Source organism: Leptonychotes weddellii, chromosome 11 (assembly GCF_054177405.1).
Source record: "Leptonychotes weddellii isolate Sample4059 chromosome 11, ASM5417740v2, whole genome shotgun sequence".
In the NCBI taxonomy this organism is placed as follows: Eukaryota; Metazoa; Chordata; class Mammalia; order Carnivora; family Phocidae; genus Leptonychotes; species Leptonychotes weddellii.
In genome coordinates this window covers 80,534,699-80,547,520 of record NC_138379.1, presented here as the reverse complement: position 1 = coordinate 80,547,520, position 12,822 = coordinate 80,534,699, and the positions used below count along the sequence as shown (strand labels likewise).

At 35.7% G+C, this 12,822-nt stretch overlaps 1 protein-coding gene across 7 annotated transcripts in view; it reads left to right on the top strand.

Moving 5' to 3' along the window:
• The window catches only part of ARHGEF12 (Rho guanine nucleotide exchange factor 12), a 148,472-nt gene that overhangs the window by 9,821 nt on the left and 125,829 nt on the right, over positions 1 to 12,822 (top strand). For 5 of the 7 annotated variants that reach the window (XM_081799280.1, XM_081799283.1, XM_081799278.1 and 2 more), the window contains exon 2: positions 8,357 to 8,507. The exons of the other annotated variants lie outside the window; for them this stretch is intronic. In XM_081799280.1, the coding sequence (XP_081655406.1) occupies positions 8,458 to 8,507 (50 nt within the window). In that variant the 5' untranslated portion in view covers positions 8,357 to 8,457. The remainder of the gene's footprint in view (positions 1 to 8,356; positions 8,508 to 12,822) is intronic. 7 annotated transcript variants of the gene reach the window in all.

Genomic DNA, 12,822 nt, shown 5'->3' with positions numbered 1-12,822 from the left:
CTTTCTCTGTTTGACTTATTTCGCTCAACATAATACCCTCCAGTTCCATCCACGTCGTTGCAAATGGCAAGATCTCATTCCTTTTGATGGCTGCATAATATTCCATTGTATATATATACCACATCTTCTTTATCCATTCATCTGTCGATGGAAGACATCCAAATGGCCAACAGACACATGAAAAAATGCTCAATTTCGCTCGGCATCAGGGAAATCCAAATCAAAACCTCAATGAGATACCACCTCACACCAGTCAGAATGGCTAAAATTAACAAGTCAGGAAACGACAGATGTTGGCGGGGATGCGGAGAAAGGGGAACCCTCCTACACTGTTGGTGGGAATGCAAGCTGGTGCAGCCACTCTGGAAAACTGTATGGAGGTTCCTCAAAAAGTAAGTTTTTTTTTTTTAATGGGCTATTTCAAACATACACAGAAGTACAGAGAATAGTATGAAGAACCTCCGTGTTCCCATCATTAGCTTCAATAATTATCAATGCACAGACAGTCTTGGTTCATCTGTTTCCTTGCCCTGCTTCTCCATCAGATTATTTTGAAGCAGTTTCCAGAGATTTCAACTATAAATATTTCATTAAGTATCTCTGAAAAAGTCCGAAAGTGTGACTTCCTTTAGTAAATTCTTACTGTCTAATAGTTTGAGGTAATGGTACTAGGGACTGACAAGGTGTCAAGTAGGAGAGGATGTTCATGGAGTGCATCTGGAATTTGACAGCCAGAAACCTGTTTTGATTTCATTTTGAATATTTCTGGAGGAGGCTTACAGCAGAATGTCATGTTTTTCCCAGCACCTCCTTTTCTCCGTGTGTGTGTGTGTGTGTCTGTGTGTCTGTGTGTAAGAAGCAGGTAATTAACCCCTGGAAAAAATAACATTGCAACAGATTTGATTTGCAAGAGGTTTCATTTCTCACTGAGCCTCTGTTGGAATGATGCCAACTGAAAGGAACCACAGCCCTTAATGGCTCTAAGTCTTCTGGGAGTTCCCAGTCAGTGATGTTATTTACTCTGAAGGAGGATCAGAACCATTTATAAAAATCTTATATTCACCTATCCTGTTTGTTGTGCAGAGAAAGGCTCTATCAGTCTTTAAGGAGATCCCTAAGATGATCTAAAAGTAAGGAAGAGAGTCTAACTTTAATTTAGAAATAATTGACACTTGCTCAGGTTAGTTGTCTGAGGGACTTAAAGCCTCCATTTTGACTCAAGACTACAGATGTTATTAGCATGCAGGATAATACAGTAGGTTTCATTTCTTCATTATGCATCTAGGATCATCAGCTTCACAGGAAATTCTTTGGGGGAAGGGGTGTTATGTAATCAACAGTGGGAAGCAAATTAAACAGATAGAATCCCTTCTTCGGTTTGTAGATTGGCAGGTGACAGTGAGGTGATCAAAGAAGATTTATACAAACTAGTGAATAAATTATTATATATAACATGATGAAAGTAGTTTATTTTAGTGTAGTACTACTAGCTAATTTTGCTTTCTTGATGGGCTTCTTTTGCTGTGCTTAGAGACACTTAGGTTAAAATGGTCTTTCTAGGTATCCAAATGGTTTGTTTTCTTTAATTAAGTTATATTGTTAGTCTCATTTCAGGATCTGCGTAGTAACTGCAGTAGAAAATGCTTGGCTTGTAAAATCATTGGCTTGTAAATACAACTTTTATTTAAATTTGAGTTTTTCTTGGCATTGAACTGATTTCTGGCTTTGGTTGCTTGGGACAATATAGTCTATTTAAAATGTAAATAGTTTTTTCCCATGGAGAATAACTCTTGGACTTGGCCATTGTTCATGTTATTTTTCTGTTGTATCAAAATAGAAAAACATTCGTTTTCAGAGATAATAATTTGTCGGTACCTTTGTCAGAATAATATATTTGTACTTCAGTTGCATTTGTTAGTTGCACAATTTGGGGAAAGGTTTGTGGTTTCCAGTTACTGTATTTACCCAGAAGCTCTACAAGATGAGAATTCTTGAGACAGCATTTAAAAGTAAGTTGGGTGTGTTGCCTGGATGTGACTAGTAAAAAAGGAGAAGCTTCTCCCATGCAATTATTGCTTAATTGGATACAAGGTACAATTCTGTTTCCAAAAATAGGAATTAAGTAGAATATTATATGGATAAACATTAGCAATTATATTAATTTTGACTCCACTGGCAGAATTCTTTTTGAGACTATCTTTGTCAGAAATTAAAAGTAGCTGTTAAAGGAAAAGATATTTCAGCTCTTAATTTTATGTGTGTATATATATTTTTATATAATATATACATGTATATAGATTTACTTTTGTAAAAGAGAGCAATAGAAGAGAACTGATTGAAGAAGATGTAGAAAAAAGAGCTTCCTGGGCTTAGTGTGTCTGACTTGTTCGGATGCTTATTGTAACTGGGAGACCATAGGTAATCTCTCTGAGCAGCAGTTTAGTTTCCTCATCTGTAAAAATGAGGGTAACAATACTTAATTTTCAGAGCTGTTGGGAAGGTTAAGTGAGAATGTGTTTAAGTACCTACTGTTTAAATCTCTGAAGTTAGTTTGGTTTTCCTAAAATTTGATCTGTGCATGTAAAATGATTTTGAATTCACATGTATTTGCTGTTGCTACTACTGTGACAGTGTTTTCTCCTTGCTGTGATAATATTCCCTATCCTTTATATTCCAGATTATAGGTTGTTTTTAGAATTAAAATACATTTGGAAGGGAGGAATAGACAAAAGAGAGAGTTATTTCAATTTAGACTGAAACAGTAACCCTTCTAGTTGCTAAATTGGTAAGACTTTTAGGCTTGGCAGTTGTTGTTTAAATCTGCCTTTGATCACTCAGGATTTGTCCGGTTCTATCTTTACAACATTAGGTTATTTGTTTATTCATTTATTCAGTAAATAATGAATGCCTGCTCTGTATAGGTCATTGTGTTGGCAAAGTTACTTTGAGCTCTTGCTACCTGCAGATTTATATTTAACAATTAAGAAATTTACCTGTAAGAGTGATACTCATGGATTCATGCTAAAGATTAAGGTGAGAAGTCATGTGTATTTTGGGGAAATAGGGCTATGAAATTATCAATGATGAAATTTATCTTGTTTTCCAAATTAAATTGTTGTATCCCATCACATACTATCCTGTTATGTTTCCTTTTTATTTTTCAGTTTAATTTTATTTTGGTGAGTTACCTAAAGTGAAAAGGGCAGTGTTTTAAGTTGAAATTTAAGAAGCTTTAGATGTTTGTTGCTTTTGAATAGAAGAAATCACATTTCATTGATTAGTATTGCTTTAGTCACTATTTGAAAGAGAACCTCTCTACTCATGAGCTACCTCTTTGAAGGTACTAACAACCTGTTAAGCCTATACTTAGTACATCCAATGGTAAATATGTTGATTTGACCAGTCAAAGATTCTGGAAACTAAAATAGTTCGTTTAGCAAGACAGTCTTAAATCCTGATTACTTGCTGCACTAGCGTTTTATACTTCAGAAAGGTGGAAAGATGACTGTGGGTGAAAAGGAACATTTTAAGGTAGAGGAAGTTTAGTCTCATAAAGAAATTTGGGATGTGGGAAAGGGTTTTATATTTATTGAGTACATATTAAGTGATAGGCACTGTCCCAGGAACTTTCTGTGCATTGTCATTTTTAATCTTTTAGCTGTTTAAGTTAAATATTGTCCCCAGGTTAAAACAGAGAAAAATGAGGCTTTAAGACATTCACTAATTTGTATAAGGTCGCATAGTTTCTAAGCAGAAGAGTTGGGATTATGATTCCAATGCTCATTTTCTTTTGGCCTTCTGGTCCCAGGCTTGCTTATACTGAGTAAGATTGGCTCATCTGGATCAGTCAGTTGATCTTTTGAATCAGTTGGATAAAGCCCAGAAAGTGGATTTTTGTCTTCAACACCACCATTAAGTGTTGTCTTACATTATAATTTCATAACTATATTTTATTCTTTCTATTTTTAATCACCTATTTGCTTACTCTCTTTTCCAGATTTCTGACATGAGGGATTTTTGTCTCATTTCCTCTAAAGAATGGCTACATTGTGTTTTGGTTTCTTATTCATTGCTTTAAATATACACAAATGTGTAAACACTGGACTCTTTTGAAGCCTAATATACATTGCTTATAGATCATTTTCCATTATAACTATTCTAAAGTTCTTTTAAGAAGTAAATTTAAGGCCCATCTAGAACAACTTTTGTGAGTTTGTTTTGTTTTGTTTTGGAGGGTTTTTTGTATTGTAGGCACACAAAGCAGGAAGAAGGGACTCAAAGAATTGTTATACTGAGTATCTAAGCGGAAGAAAAGGCAGCAAATGAATGATTTTAATGCTAGGTGATCAGGCCTTTGTGAAGTATAAGTGATTTAAGCAAATCGGGTTTAAGTTAAGTGGCAGTGGAGATAATACTTTTCTTTTTAAGGATTTCTTGTTGTAGTAATGATCTTCCCTTTATATTTTATCATTCAGTTTATATTTTCTACCACTTAAAGAAATATGTAAATATCCCTTTTATTCTAAAGCTCTAGATTTATCTTCTGAACCATAAAACAGTTACTTTTTCTTCATTTTTTCTTTGTAAATGACTTTTTTGTTGTTACTAAAATTCTATGGCATGAATCATTTTAGTTCAGCCACTTTTTATGCCGTAACATTGGAAGGAAAATTTGCTTAAGAGATATTTAAGTGTGTTTTCTAACCTAATCCTTTTTAAGTATAAATTGTATTATTATTATTATTATTATTTTTTTTTTTTGCATTTTCTTAGTAACATCAGAGAATCTAGAACAGAGGTAGGCAGATAGTTGATTTAAAAAAGAAGCCTACAAACTAAATCTTTTATTGAATAAGTACTGCTTCTAGGTAGAGAAAGAGTAGGAAATTACAATTTGAGAATTTTATTACTAGGTTTAAAACCCACAGAGAGGATGCATGCAAAAAAGCAATGCCCTTTGAAGCGTTCTTATGGATGTGGAGACTTTTCTAGCCCTTAGGGACATCTACAGACATCCGCTATGCTCAGTTCTGGGAAGCTGCTTTTTCCCATGCTTGCAGCCTCCCTGTGGGGTAAAGGTCTGTTAATTTTGCATAAATATTTACCATATCTCATTTTAGCTAGCATTGCTTCCTCACACTGTTAGCAATAAGGAAACCTATGCTTATCCAGCTTGAAAAGTTTACTGTTAACGATATGACTAGTCTATAGTATGTTCTGTTATGTTCTGAGGGTTGCTGAAGTTAAAAAATCAGATTGGAAAAAATAACAAGGAGGTAAACAACCAATTCATAGTCTATACATAATCTGGTTATTGTAGAAATATTTGCCCACCCTTATTTTTTTGTATTTAAAAATGAGAAGGTTATTATCACACGGCAGTGTGATTCACTTCAGTCTTGTCACATCTAACAAGTCAAATTATTGTCACTTTCGTATATGTATTTGTATGATGCTAGTAGTAGTTTACATTTGCATTTACTATACTTTTACAACTATTTCTTCACTTAGTAACAATAGCAAATAGTTTCTGTTTATCAAGCATCATTCTAAATGCTTTATAGGCATTATATTTAATACATATAATAACATCACAAGGCAGATATCATTCCCATTTTACAGATGAGGAAAAACTTAGATTCAGAGACATTCATTGACTACTAGTCCAGTATTTCCCAGCTAGTACATTTTTGGAGCCAGGTTTCTAATCCAGGTCTTTTGACTCTTGGTTCATTGTATTTGCTACTGCACATAATTTTGGGTACCTATCATTTTCATAAAGTTAGAATCCAAACACAAATAGAAAGTATAAAATTCAAATATAAGAAGTTTCAGTCAAAGAAGGTTATTTAGTTTCTTTTCATATAATTTACAGCAGCAATTTCTAAATTGTGATCCAGAGAACATCAGGACACTTTAATAGAAATACAGTTTTTGGGCGCCTGGGTGGCTCAGTTGGTTGAGCGACTGCCTTCGGCTCAGGTCATGATCCTGGAGTCCCTGGATCGAGTCCCGCATCGGGCTCCCTGCTCAGCAGGGAGCCTGCTTCTCCCTCTGACCCTCCCCCCTCTCATGTGCTCTCTCTCTCTCTCATTCTCTCTGTCTCAAATAAATAAATAAAATCTTAAAAAAAAAGAAAAAGAAATACAGTTTTTTATTTTGCCAAATTATCTTATGATCCCTACATTGTCTCAGGCACTCAAGGCAAAAGGTAGAATGTAAAATGGAATCAATGTGTCATCCCCAAACTTTTTATTTTATTATTTTAAAAAGGTCCAATCTGTTTTATTAGTCAAAAGCGGTCCAGTATTTGCAATTTCATATGATTTATCCTGGGAGCTTTATCAATATGAATACATCTTAGATCTTGTCATTGCTTGGAAGGATTCTCCTTTAAAATTTTTGTGTTTTTCTGTCTCTTACCTTCTCTTCTTTCTCCCTCATGCCCTTTTGGATGTACTCTTGCCCTTCATTGTCATCACCAGGCTTCTCATCTCTCCTATCTGATGCCATCTAGAACCTCTGCTCTTCCTCAACCTTTTATTAATTTCTAGTTGAGTCCTTTTGCCATTCCCTGTACTTTTCTGACCACATAGTATACACCCAATAGACTTCCTGGATTACCTCTCATTTTTCTTTAGAGTGGCCTAGCAAAAGTTATTTCAAAGGTGATACTTTCTATTTTGACGTTTCTCACTCTTTCTTTACCTACCTAGGAGGTAGTAACCCAACCATTAATCTCTCCATCCAAAATGTATTTATTGAGTAAAAGTTATATAATAGGTACTGTAATATTTTATGCATATTATTTTACTTAATTTTCATAATGACTCTGTGAAGTAATGGGTTTTGTCATAAAATGTCCAATTGATGGGAAGAAACAAAAGCTCAGAAAGTTTAAGTGGCATGCCTAGTGAGTTGTAAAACTGAGATTTTAGTCTGAATTTGTCTATCTTTGCAACCTTTATTCTTGAATACTATGCTATACTACCAGATATAGTCAGCATTGAATCAGGTAGTTTCTGCATTTTAGGATTTCTAGTCTAATGGAGACAGACACGTAGGCAGCTAAGTGCACAAGGTATAGTGGGGACTCGAGAAGAATCAATACTTTCTGGATAAATCAGAAATAGCTTCATAGGGGAGGTGAATACTTCCTTTGAATCTTGAAACAAGGGGTGTGGTTACCAGACAGGTGAGGGATAGAAGAGCATTTCAGGTAGAAGAAGTAGGAATGTGAACAAAGGCACAGAGGTGAAATAGCTCATGTTTTCTAGGAATGCATGTAGGTGATTAGAGCAGGGAGGTTGATGATGGGAAGAGCAGTTGGTAAAGTTGCAGTGATAGGAGGCACCAGATTATTTTTATGTTCTGAGGAGGTTGGGTTTTATCCTCTCGATTGTGGGAAGCCACTGAAGACCTTTTATCAGATGGGAAATAAGATCAGTGTTATATCATGAGAATGATCATTTGGGTAGCAGTGTGAAGAATGGGTTAGTCTCGAGAAGCAGTTTTAGGGGCAGACAGACCACCGGGGAGACATTTTTCAATAATCCAGATGAAAAAAATGAAGTCCTAAACTGAAATTGTGACAATATCCAGAAAAGAGAAGAGACAAATAGAGCTATTAAGAAGATGTTAATACCAGTAGTATGAAAAGGGAAGGTGGTGAAAATGAGGACCTTTCTGGCTTGGGTGTGGGTGTTGGTACCACTTGCCAAGATGGGGAATATAAAAGGGAGGAGGCACAGTTTTGTTTTGTTATTTTTGTTTGGTTGGTTGGTTAGATGAATATTGAGAAGAGAACAGATGTAGTAAGGGGCAGATTTTGTTTAACGTACTGTACTAGTTGTCTGTTGCTGCAGATAGTAATGTACTGTAGTAGTTTGTTGCTGCATATAGGTTATCACAAATCAATAAATACCCTTGCACTATCCAACATGGTAGCCATTTAAAGACACATGTAGCCATTTAAATTAGTTGAAATTAGGTAAAATTGAAAATGTAATTCTTCAGTCACACTAACCACATTTGAATGTTCAGTAGCCACATGTAGTCAGTGGCTACTGTGTTGGACATTAGACATAGAACATTTTGATCAGGGGCCTTGGGTAGCTCAGTCGGTTAAGCCTCCAGCTCTTGGTTTCCACTCAGGTCATTGATCTCAGGGTTGTGAGATTACGCCCTGCGTCCGGCTCCACGCTCAGCACAGGGTCTGCCTGTCCCTCTCCCTCTGCTCTTACCCCCTCTCGCTCTTTCTCTCAAATAAATAAAATCTTTTTTAAAAAAGGAACATTTTAATCATTGTGAAAAGCTCTGTTGGACACCGCTGCTAAACATTTATTATCTCCTCCAGTTTGCTATGATCAAATCTGGGAGCAACTTAGCTGGGTGGTTCTGCTTCAAGGTCTCTAATGAGCTTGTAGTCAAGACATCTGCTACTGAAACAAGGCTTGAATGGAGCTGGTGGATCCACTTCCAAGGGGACTCACTCACATGCTGGGCAGGTGAGTGCTGGTTGTTGGTAGGAGCCCTCAGTTCCTCATCAGGTGGACCTTTCCATAAGGATGTTTGAGGCAGCTGGCTTTACCCAGAGCAGATGATCTTAGAGAGCAAGGTGGAAGCCATAATAACCTTTACGGGCAGACCGTAGTCAGAGGTCACACTGTCATTTTTGTACTAGTCTGTTGGTAACACAGATCCTTTCTATTCAGTGTGGGGAAGGACCTATTCAGAGCATGAATTCCAGGCGGCAAGATTCATTGGGGAATATTTTAGAGGCTGCCCACCACAGGTACTTATGGAATATCCAGGTGTAAATGGCTAATCAATGACGTATGTGTCATCTATATAGAAGTGAGGGCTTGGCTACTGCTATTGTGTTTGTGATGCTAGTTGAAGTAATTTGAATAGGCGAGTTCAAAAGAATGAGATTACACGGGAAGGATGGCCAAAATAATATCTTGGGGGAGGAGAGAAGTGTTCTCAAAGGCTATTGAGAAATGGTTACAGAGAATCAAGGCAGTGATTACAGAGGAGTAGGAGTACCAGAGAGCACAGTATATACAAAGGAAACTTCAGGAATGGATGAAAGTTGAAAGTAAAATGTAATTAACATTGCTAAATGATACAAAGTAGTCAAGTAAAACATAGGAGAGTTATTCTTCCAAAAATTATGTACTGAATAACTATGCTAAGAACCAGAGAAAGATATGTAGCAAATAAGACAAAGTTTCTAGTAACTTACAGAGGCATACCTCCTAGATATTGTGGGTTCAGTTCCAGATCACTGCAGTAAATTTCGTAATAAAGCAAGTCAAATGAATTTTTTGGTTTTCCAGTGCATATAAAAGTTTTGTTTGCCTCATACTGTAATCGGTTAAGTGTGCAGTTGAATTATGTCTAAAAAAAAAGTACATACCTTAACTAAAAATACTTAGTACTAAAAAATGCTAGCCATCATCTGAGCTTTCAGCAAGCCCTAATCACTGATCGCAGATCACTATAACAAATACAATAATAACGAAAAAGTTTGAAATATTGTGAGAATTACCAAACTGTGACACAGAGACATGAAGTAAACAGATATTGTTGGGAAAATGTCACCAATAGGCTTGCTCAATGCAGGGTTACCACAAACCTTCAATTTGTGAAAAATGCAGTATATGCAAAGTGCTATAAAATGAGATATGACTGTAATACAGTCTGAGGAGATACGGTTAAGGGAAGTTTTCTTGGAGAAAGGTTAGATGTTTGTGAAGAACCTCTTTAAAAGGTAAGGATTTGAGTTAGATGTTTAAGTGTGTGTAGGTGGTGGTGGTGGTGATATGGATAATAGAATGGACATTTTAGACAGAAAGTATGTTTTTACGTGTGGAATATTGCTAGAACATGAAATTTGTGATGAAGGAAAGTGGTGAGAAAAGACACTGGAAGGATAATTAGAGTGGTCTTGAATGCATGTTAAGGAACTTGCCTTTATCTTGTAATCTCTTTTTTTCTATACTTAAATTATTTGGGTACTACCTTAATAACTTGCCATAGTCTTATTATAATCACTGAACTATCCGTTACTTATTTTTTAAAGATAGAATATTATGTTTTATTTTGCTTATAATTTTAACTTGAGTTGTTGTAATGTTTCTTAACATTGCTTTTTAAATTGAAAATCCATTTCTAAAGGAAACTTTATTTCCTTATTATAAATAGAAAATCAGTATTTTTGCCACTTATAGAAGCAACAGTAGAAAATTATGCACTATTATTAAATTTTTAAAAATTAAAAATGAAATACATAATGCATCCTTTGGTTTACTGAAATGTCTGCCTGAAAATTAGTTCCTCAGTGAGAAAACTGGTTTTAGTCAGCAATGAAGGGATATTTGTTTGGACACTGCTTGGTGTATAACTAAGATGAGACTTAAGATCATTAAGACAGATGCATTGTTAAAATTTTGATGTTAACAAATACCAAAATCTCAACTCTCAAAGTATTTGTAGTTGGAAAGGTCAGAAGCTAGTTAATGGACAACTTTGATCAGCAGTTATATACTAATAAATATTAGGTCTTTTGTTCCAAGAAATCATCTAAAGGAATTTTTAGAATCTGTTCTTCTGAATGTGTCAAGTTATTTATTAGGTGATGTTCATGAAGTGGAAAAAGGGGTTCCTCAACTACTCTTTGCTGCCATCCAGTTTGGGAAAATTCTTGTGAAAAAATATCAAATCTTTCAAGCATCTTTTATAACATTCAGGATATTTTCAGTAGTTTTTCAGAGAAGTCCTCAAGTAGTCCTTTCAAAGAAGAAAAAAAATCCAACTCACATATCTTGTGATTCTAGTTTTGCAGTTGTCTTGTTCACTTTGTTTTTTGTACACGGAATACTTAAATTTGTCAGGATAAATTTAAGTTCTTCACATGAGCAGATATATTTGTCAAGATGTGCTTATTTGCAAAGCTTGTCTCAGTCACGCATATGATCTCACAAATTGAAGATTTCTTCCAAAATATTTGAAATTCTTCCTGCATCTCAAATGGATGTGTGAAGACTTTTCCACTATTTCTGCCAGACTATACATAGTTCCAGTTTTGAAGTTAAGATAGGGAATGCTCTCATAAGATTTTTAATGAATGTTTTCGAGCTGTAATGCTGACAGAAAGCATGCAAATAACAGCATTAGAGATGCTGCAAAAGTGCCCAGGAAGAGTATCATTCCTGATGTTAAGATACAGTTTTGGGAGTGTCTTAAGGTGGCCGGTTACAGTTAAGGAACTGTTGGAGGAAATGTGGTAAATATGGGTGATCATTTAGGAATTCATGAAGTCTTGTAACATCCAGGGTAGCTAAACATGATCAAGTCATGTGTGATCAATATATTTAGGAAGAAGAGAGGGGAGAAGCAATAGTTGAAATCTCTTGGGCAACCTCACTTTAATGGACTCACTCCATTTCCTCTGTAGAGCATGACTTTTACCTACAGTGGGTTAAATGCTTGTGTGCAGGAGGCCACTCCATAGTACGTCTGAATACCTTCTGCTTCCTTTTGAACTGCATAATCCCAACCTGTTGTACTTGTATTGGAATTAGATAGTTTAATTAAATATTATGAAAACCGATGAAATATGAGCATAAAAAAGAAAGGCATTTCTGTGACAACTGAGTTGTGTGCCCCTTGGAAATGTGAGTAGAGACGTATCACTAAAGAAATTGCTGTCCTATTAGATGTGACTGAAAAACAGCTATTAGCTATTTGGGAAAAGTAGAGTCTAGTGAGTATTTTTAGTTTCTTGCTCCACTGTAAGGAAACTGAAACAGGAAATAAATCATAGCTGAGGTATTTTAGTATAGTTTATACAAGAAAGATAATAGGGCACTCCAATCAGCACATCCTTATTTAAGGAAAAGGCCTTGATCCTACATTTAAAAATTGGTAAATAAATGTACACTTACGAATTTTAAATTGAAATGAAGCTTCAGGTATATATGAGTGTTTATTTATTTACTTTTAACACTTCCTTACTTTAACTGCTCTTTTCCATTAAATGACCAATCACTAGTATCAGTGAATTGAATAGGACAGTTTTTACTCTATGGCTAAAGGCATGTCATGACTTCAGGAGATTTGAAGAGAGGGAAACACTGAAATGCTTTTCCAAGGCTGCTGTAATGACCAGGTAACAAGTGTGCTAATTGTTAGTGTTCCTACTTCCAAGAATGCTTTATTTGCATTTCACTTTTACTTTTTTAAAATTTAATAATGGTTTTTGTTTTTGTTTTTGTCCACTGTTGCCTTCCATTTGTGGCAAATAATATTGGCTTTTTATTTATAATAGTGAAATAAAGCTTCCTTCAGAAATGAAAGCAATAGTACTTAAAGGAAAACATTAAGTAACTGATAGTTCAGGGGTTATGTGACTGGCAGATTAGTAAGGTATTATTTAAGTGTGGGAAACAGTAGCCTATAGGTTAAAGGCAAGTTCCTTAATATGCATTTAAGACCACTTGTGATATGGCCTTTGTCTAACTTTTCCAGTGACATGTCTCACCTCATTCAGTTATCTCAGAGATCATGTTGGTCAGCATAGGGACAGCCTCGTGTCAAGGATTGAGCCCAGGGCGCCTGGGTGGCTCAGTTGGTTAAGCGACTGCCTTCGGCTCAGGTCATGATCCTGGAGTCCCGGGATCGAGTCCCACGTCAGGCTCCCTGCTCAGCGGGGAGTTTGCTTCTCCTCTCTGACCCTACTCCCTCTTGGGCTCTCTCTCTCCCTCTCTCTCTCTATCTCAAATAAATAAATAAAATCTTTAAAAAAAAAAAAAAAAA